General features: G+C 35.4%; 1 protein-coding gene across 4 annotated transcripts in view; it reads right to left on the bottom strand.

Moving 5' to 3' along the window:
* Positions 1–3557, bottom strand: part of PTPRC (protein tyrosine phosphatase receptor type C) — a 129640-nt gene extending 126083 nt beyond the window's left edge. For all 4 annotated transcript variants that reach the window (XR_008791950.1, XM_056110691.1, XM_056110690.1 and 1 more), the window contains exons 1-2: positions 3488–3557; positions 3287–3402 (exon numbers count right to left, since the gene is read on the bottom strand). Coding sequence is in view for 3 of the 4 variants with exons in the window: in XM_056110691.1 (XP_055966666.1) it covers positions 3287–3359 (73 nt within the window). In the remaining variant the exon portion in view is untranslated. The remainder of the gene's footprint in view (positions 1–3286; positions 3403–3487) is intronic.
* Between the last annotated feature and the right edge of the window lie 4919 nt (positions 3558–8476).

The following is an 8476-nucleotide window of genomic DNA, read 5'->3' on the forward strand; positions in this document are numbered from 1 at the left end:
ATTAAACATATATTGGATGTTTAAATTGAGAAATAAAATCAAATTTCTGCATTTCTGAGGGATGAGTCTGAAGTTAAAGACTGAAAATCCTCAGGTAATAACCATCATAGCCTGATAGCAAAAAAGAATAAGGAGCTCCAAAAATAAAAAAGGATAAAACAGTCACAAGAATTGAAGCTCCATTAACCTCAAAATTACGAATCAGACAAAATATGAAGAATCAATAGAGGCGCTATGGATCAATATATATTTATGTATCTGTGTATACTAATAATTAGTATACATAATACAGAGATACAACGTGTGTGTATATGCATAGAATAGTGTAGAAATAGGGTAGAAATCACTCTATTCCTACACTAGTAAATTGTTGCTACTGAGATTATCATTATCACGTGGTTTGAGAAGAGACCAACCTCTAGCTAACCACTCTGATCCTGTGCTTAGTTACAAAGAGCAAAAGAAGACAGAGAGAGAGAGAGAGAGAGAGAGAGAGAGAGAGAGAGAGAGAGAGAGAGTCCTAAGTCCACATTACTTCTAACTATATACATTTCAAATTTTTCGCAATGAAAAGATTACACAGGCAGGGGTTTTGTTAGAAAAATACTTTTTACTAATTTGGGTGGGGATGGGTACAGGACAGAGATTGTTATAGAGCATTATTCTAACACAAGATCTTTCTTTATAAGGTAGATGGAAAAAATGAAGAACGGTATCCAGGAAGTGAATCTTAACTGTTATGACTCATGAAACCAAATAAATTGAGTGTTATGCTCTGGAGCAATAGCTTTGCCTGTCCTTACACCTTCGTAAAAGCCAGAGAACATTCTCAATCTAAAATTCTCAGGCCCATCAATACTTCCTCAGAATTATTTAGAAACTTTATGGTTTTGGTTTCCACTTTATCAAGGTAAAGAGGTACACAATAAAAAGATTGTAAACTTTTGTGCAAAATGCAATGCAGCTTTACTGTTCATTTGTAAAGTCTAGTGCTGATTTTTGTCCTTACTTATATTTTAAAGATTAAATAAACATCTGAATTGTGAACATATCTATCATTAATGTCTCTCTATGTTTGATTCTATTTTAGGTCTCTTGAGTATACAATGCAAATTTATTTCTCTAAAATATAACATAGCTAATAAACCCTAAAAATTCTAACATGTAAACATGAAACATATAATTTAATTAATTTTTTCTAATAAAAATAATATAATTTAAAAGACTAGTTACAGTTCAAATCATATGTTGATTGCAAGATAGGTTTTTTTTTTTTTGCTTTTTGGGTCACAACCGGCAATGCACAGGGGTTACTCCTGACTCTACGCTCAGGAATCACCCCTGGCGGTGCTCAGGGGACCATATGGGATGCTGGGAATCGAACCCGGGTTGGCCGCGTGCAAGGCAAACGCCCTACCCGCTGTGCTATGCAAGATAGTTTTTAAGAATTTTCTGTATAAGCAAGATTCATAGATAAAAATGATTATCTCTATATCTTTTGTCACTAAGCATATTTCTTAAAAGACTACCTATGTATTTTAGAAATTGTTTGAACTAATGTTTATGTGTTCAATAAAGTTAAACTTAACATTAATAATATTAAATAATATAATAGTAAATAATTCAAAAATATTAAACTTAATACTAATTTAATAATATTAAAGTTAAACTTAAATAACTATATTTCTATTTATTTATAGTATTGGTATTCAGCAAAATTGATTCAAAGGTTTGTAGATCACTTTTTATTCTTTAGCTATTAATTGATATATATTTCTTGTGATAAAAAGGACTACATAAAACAGGATTGGAAATTTACAAGGGTTTTCTCTGGGACCTACAAACTATTTTATGATTTACTTATGGAATGGCACTCTGATTTGTAATAACATTTATCATCCTCCTGAAATTATTAATCTGTATAATTTTCTTTTTGATAACTAACTTAATCAGTTTGGTAATTTGGTAAGGATTTTCTGTACTGAAACAAATGATATAACAATGGTAATTTTTCAGCTCCAATTTTTAAATTAAAACATTACACTATTTCGCACTTAGCTGTTCAAAATGTAAACTGACAGGTAGAGTGTTCTGGATTCATTTGATATATTGTCATTTAGAGGAAAGGAAGCAGTGACTAGTCAAAACAAATATTTCAAAATGAATTTCAGAAGGCAGAATTATTTTAAAAGCAACTTTCACCTTTCTTTTTTTTCTTTTTTTCTTTTTCTTTTTTGGCAAGGGTATCTCTATTTTCTTTATTCATCTAGCAGATAAATTGAACTTTGGTGTCCTTACTCATAAATTTCCCCTTTCTAACGCATTTAGAACTAATACAAAGATACTAGATCAATGGTCTTTGATTAATCTAAAAGAAGACAGCTTTGAAAGGCTACATTTCAAGAAATACTACTAAATGTAATTCTATTAGCTACACTGAATAATCAACAGACATGTTTTCATAACCCTGAGTGAAATTGTTGAGAAAATGTCCGTTAAACAAGCCATCCATGTACAAAGATCTCAAAGTCAAACGGGTCCAATCGGTTATATTTTCCTATAGAACGCAACATTTGCATGATTCTCAGGAGCTAAAATATTTCAGCAGCTCAAGACTTTACCCATCACCCAAGAAGGGCGGTGGCCCCAAAAGAATTTTCCAAGCAAAGAAAAAAAATCCTTAAAACTAGCAGCAGAATAAAAACTTGATTCAAAATATATTCTAAATATATGCACAAAGCTAATATTTTATAAAATACCCAAATGTATTCTGTTAAACCTCATATAATTACATATTCTACAAGAAAGTTGTAGCAGTACTGGTAATTTGAGGAAGTGAGAGACGGGTTTGAAAGAGGGAGAAGTTTACATGCAAGCAAAGACGGATTATAACTTCAACCATGTTCACTTTTGGTTAAAGTCCTACAAATCCATTTATTTTATCATTGAAAATTCCTCAGCCTTACATAAAGACATGTTCCTGTACTTTGAGAGTTCAGCAATGTTGCTTTATCCAGTTCCTTGAAAAGTTCACAAACCAAGACCCAGATAGACAACTCTTTTCCTTTTAAATTGTAACACCCCCCTCCCAAACATTCCTGTCTTTTAGCACAGAAACAATGCATTTTATTGCAACATAACAAATTATCTGAGCTACAAACAGCTTTGATTACATTCCAGTGGTTTTCTCATTTGGGAATACCGCTGCTTACTTGGACATCTATTTCAAACCAGTGTGCCTCCACTCGGGAACAAAATAAGGATAGATTAATATCCGTGTACTTACCAGTCACAAACTCAACTGTGTCCAGAAAGGCAAAACCGAATGCCAACAGTTTAAGCCACAAATACATGGTCATATCTGGAGATCAGCCGTATTCCTATGAAACAGCATGCGTCCGTCTGAAAGGTAAAATAATGTTTATCAGGGCAAAAAAATTTTTTTCTCTGTGAAACCGAATCCAAAATAAAAGAAATAAATGCATACTCTTCCCTGTTGTCTTATCAGTCGGGGCAATTTCCTCCTCTGTAACCCTAAGAACAAACCACTGGCTAGCTACAAGAACTGCTAGGTAGTGATGTCAGATTCGGTTTTACTAACTTCTCCAAAAATACAGTGAAGGGCCCTCTTTGCAGGAAGTCAAGAAAGTTGTTCAAATGCAGAGAAAAGGCATCTTACTTCCTTAATTCAAGTAAGGAGATCAAATTTGCAGGCATTTTGAAAACATTTTCCCTTCCAGGAAGATGCTTGGTGAAGGTCCAAATGACACTCCCTTACAGTAGGCAATACTACTGTAAAAAAAAAAAAAAGAATTCAAATTCCCTTAAAATAACCAATAATTTTCTTACCTGTGAGATGGCAAAGTTTACGAAGCATGGGCATAACTAAAGGGCATAGTAGAGGATGAACTAATTGAATTGGAGCAAAGACTTTTGCTGTTAAATGACCAGAGAGCAAAGCACTATTTTAGGGGTTATTTTTGGCAACCTGCATCAGTAACCTTTAGGACATTCAAAACCATTTGACAAGAAAGTTTAGCAGTCAAATGCATTTCATATGCAAACGCGCTCTCACAGATCTTAACAGGTTTGCCCCAAATCTTTGACAGATATCCTTCAAGGCCTAGAAATGGAATCTGAATGTCCCTTTTTTTTTTTTAAACAGCAAATCCTGTGTCAAAAATCATCTAGGTCTTGCAATATCTTGGAGGTGTTGGTGAAGGAAAGACACGGAAAACAAGAACTATCTTTAACTCCAGCTAACCTGTTTTGTCTCAGCAATGCTATCCTAATACTTTTGATAAAAAAGATAGCCAATTGATACAGGAAATAGTCCTTTGATTCTGTTGGTGTTCTTGGTAAATCTATTAATTAGGAAAATCTAGAATGGCAAAGAGCTATTATGAATTAATCAATGCAACTGGTGTTACCATCATAATGTCTATCTGAATTTAAAAGTAATTAGGAAAATATACTCAGGGCATTATCATTTAAAGTAGAGATAATGCTTGGGGAATTTATAGAGAAACTGTAAACCCCAATTAGGAAGCTCTGTTATAGAGTTCCTATATTATGCAACCATGCCTTTTCATGTTTTTAAGTCTTTCTTTACAATTACTTTGGCTGTGCAAAGAGAATCCTGCATCTCAAAATCTGGATGAATAATGTGATGATAAGCCTTTTATTCTTACCTGTATCTCTGATACAGGGCAAACTTATTGGACTCTTTTCACATGCAGAAATTCATAGAGGCTTTTAACTTAAAAAAATCTAATTGTCTGACAACACAAGATAGATAATATTTTCTGTTTTATCTCTGATGTTCAGAGAAGTAGATGCTTCGCATAAGCTCTCTCAGCTAGAAAGTAGACAAATGATATTTTGAACCCATTTCAAATTGTCTTCTAACTTTCCTTGTCTTCTAAAATAGAGCCTTTATTTAGGCTCTTTTAAATAAGACAGAGAGGGGTCTGGAGCAATAGCATAGCAGGTAGGGCATTTTCCTTGCACGCGGCCAACCCAGGTTTGATTCCCAGCATCCCGTATGGTCCCCTGAGCACTGCCATGGGTAATTCCTGAGTGCAGAGCCAGGAGTAAACCCGGTGCATTGCCGGGTGTGACCCAAAACAACAACAATAACAACAAAAAAAGACAGAGAAATATCAGTAAATATATGCTCAACTCAGAAGCTTTCAGAATGGAGGAAAGAATGAAACAGTTTTGTTTCATTCTATTCATTTCATTCTATTCAGCCCAAGTGATAGTACTGCGGGTAGGTCCTTTGCCTTGCATGCAGGACAACCCAGCTTCAATCCTCAGCATCCCATACTTTCCCCCAATTACTGACAAGAGTAATTCCTGAGTGCAGAGCCAGGAATAACCCCTGAGAACAGCCAGTTGTGACCCAAAAAGGCCAAAAAATAGAAAAAGAAAAAGAAAAAGGAATCTGTTCTGAGGAAGGGTCTAGCAACTTGCCAGGAAGCAGAAAATAGCTCCCCTCTATTCATGGGCAGTACTGAATGCCTGGAATTCTGGGCAGGAGTTATGGCAGTTGCAGTCTTTGTGTGGCATCTAAGGAAATCTCCTCTGCTTCTCTGTTTTGTCGTCTGTGGGCCTCGCACCGAGGCCCAAGGCATGCAGCAGCTAAGAGCTCTCGTAGGCACAGGAGGTCCACTCTCACTGATTCTGTCAGGGACAGCAGACAAGCTGCTACCAACTGAACTTTTTTTTAAAATTTTCAATCTTTTTAAATTGAATCACCATGAGACACCCAGTTACAAGGGTTTTTGTGACTGGGTTTCAGTCATACAAAGTTCTAATACCCATCCCTTCACCAGGGTACATTTCCAACCACCGACGTTGTCAGTTTTCCTCCTGCCAACCTCCCCACCTGTTTTCTCTTCCCACCTTTCCCCCTCGTTGCCCCCAGCCTGCTTCTATGGCAGGCACTTTTCTTTTTTCTTTCTCTTTCACTCTTTCTTTTTGCTGCTGGGCACTATGGCTTGCAAGGTCTTGTCCAGAACCATCTGAACTTTTGAAAGAACTGCTGAGACAGGAAAAAGAGGCAGGAGTAAGAAAGTTTATGTGTACTAAATAACATGATGCTTCCTGAGGATTTGAAGCAGATTCTATGCTAAATAGTCCCAAGGTTTGATGAAGAAAATATCCAAAGTAATCAGAGATAATTGATTAAAGTAGATTTTAGAAGCTATAATATTTTAAAATAATATTTTATTTAATTTCATTTAATCATAATTTCCCTGATTTCAGTTCTATATAAGTAACAGTTATATAAAGATAGCAACAGACTACATGATTTTAACTGCAGAAGCAGATATTATTTATTCATTTAATAAATAAATTGTTATCTCCTAATACAGCACATAGTTTTGGACGTAAAGAAAAATAGTGGGCTCATACAGACACTTTCCCTGTTTGATAGAATCTATACATCAGTGAAAGTGACAGCAATTAGTTAACTAATTTCTGTAACAAGTTCAGCACACAGGATGTAGTTGAAATTCTGATTTCAGCATGTGAGAGGCTATTTAGTCTGGTTGGGAGATCCAGGACGTGTGGCTAAAATAATAAGCAATGAAGGTAGACCTGGAAAAAAAATCAAAGAATTTAAATGAGCCCCAGGAGAATGTCTGACCATTCTGTAAGAGAGAATCACAAATTTAAAGATGAAAATGTATCCAAGGAGAAGAATATATAGTTGGCACAGACAGAAGCAGAACCTGGATAAAGAAGAAAGCTTCAGAGGTCTTACAGGTTCTAAGAAACTGATTTTGTCATTTAAGATACTTGGGAGGGGTTGTATTAAGCACTGTTGTTATGATTGTCATTGACATCCATACTGTCAGATTTTATACCAACACTTATTTCTGTTGTCATTTATGTGACCACGCAGTATCATTAAAACATAATTAGCCTCTCCTCTAGTCATTAATTTTTGTCAATTTTCCAAACACTACTATCTACTAACTTCCCCTAATATACATTAGATTATCCTTAGCAGCCACCATATTGGATACTTTCTGCCTCCCCCTGACTTCTAAATACTGTGATGTATTAAAAATGCAGTCGGGAGCCCATTTCTGTCTTTCTGGGTGAGCAATTTCATTCTTATTCTGTCTTTTTCTATCCCACATAGGAGAAAGATCATTGTGTATCTGTCTGTCCCTTCTGTCTAACTGCACTCAACACGATCCTCTCCAGTTCCATGCATGTGCCAAAAACCTGAATGATTTTGTCTTTCCCCTTAAAATCTTATCATTAACCATAAGGTTAATCATGGCACTGAATTTTGTTTTAAACAATCCTCTGCTGTTTCCATGTTTTCAATATGTGAACTCAGTCTAGGTTTGCTTTAGTTAGATCTAGATTCTGTCTTTGGATTGGCAAATGGGATATTATAATCTTGGGTTTACTTGGGCGAAGGGACCTTGCATTACTAAAAAATACAATTTGAAAAAAAAATTGTTACACATTTTGTTGACATTAATAAGCCTGTATGTAAATAGGCTAATGACATACCTAATGACACACTTAATTGAAGAGTCTATTATTCTCCCCTTCTCCCTCTAGTCCTACTTGGAGTATTTTCATCATAGTCCGCCTGTGCCCAGGCTAGAATAAAGTGCTTCTTATCATATATTCTGTGAGTTTCATTATGATTCATGAAAAATGCTGTGGATGTCTAAGTTCCTCAAGTTGTTATAAGGACTGATGTATAGAGAATTGAAATGATTAGCAAACTCTGCCTAGCTCTAAGCATCAGGACAGCTTCTCACAAGAGTCTGGAGGAGAGAACACCTGCTTCTGGTAGCTCCAAGTTGTACAAAAGCATTTTTTGTGCTTATATCATTTCTGAAGAGCCATATTTCTTTGACAAGTAGCAAAAGATCAGTTTATGAGTTTATGAATCATATGTGTTAGAGAACTCACCTTCAGTTTGTCCTACAATCTGGTCTTTGTGAGTCCTTCTTACTCCAACTTTTATTCTGCTTTATTCTGTCTAGGCTAAAGAAAATGAAGTGCACACTTTCAAAATTCACATGAGGGCTTTCAGTAAAATAATTAGGGCTCGAGTAGAAAACTAGAATTTAAGAGAACTTAAAGGTTTAGAAAATGAAACAGTTGACACGTTGGGGAAACCAGTGGGAAACGGGAGAAGAAAACAGTTCATTCTTTTGTCACCTTTTTCGGTGTTTCTTAGTAGCCTCAGTTTGTGATACCACCAGCCATCCTGTTGTGAAAACAGAAACCTCAGAAACATTCTTGAAACTTACTTCTTCCAAATACATCATTTCCCTCCATCAAACTTCCAAATTATCATATAAGTGGATTGGTTTCTCTTCATCTACACCATCCACCCCACTTTTAGTCCAAGTTATGAACATTTATTGAATAGACAACTGAAATGTCTGCCTCTATATGTTTTGATATTGTTTCTCACTGGTGATCCAATTTT

Source organism: Sorex fumeus, unplaced genomic scaffold (assembly GCF_029834395.1).
Source record: "Sorex fumeus unplaced genomic scaffold, SorFum_2.1 ptg000010l, whole genome shotgun sequence".
In the NCBI taxonomy this organism is placed as follows: Eukaryota; Metazoa; Chordata; class Mammalia; order Eulipotyphla; family Soricidae; genus Sorex; species Sorex fumeus.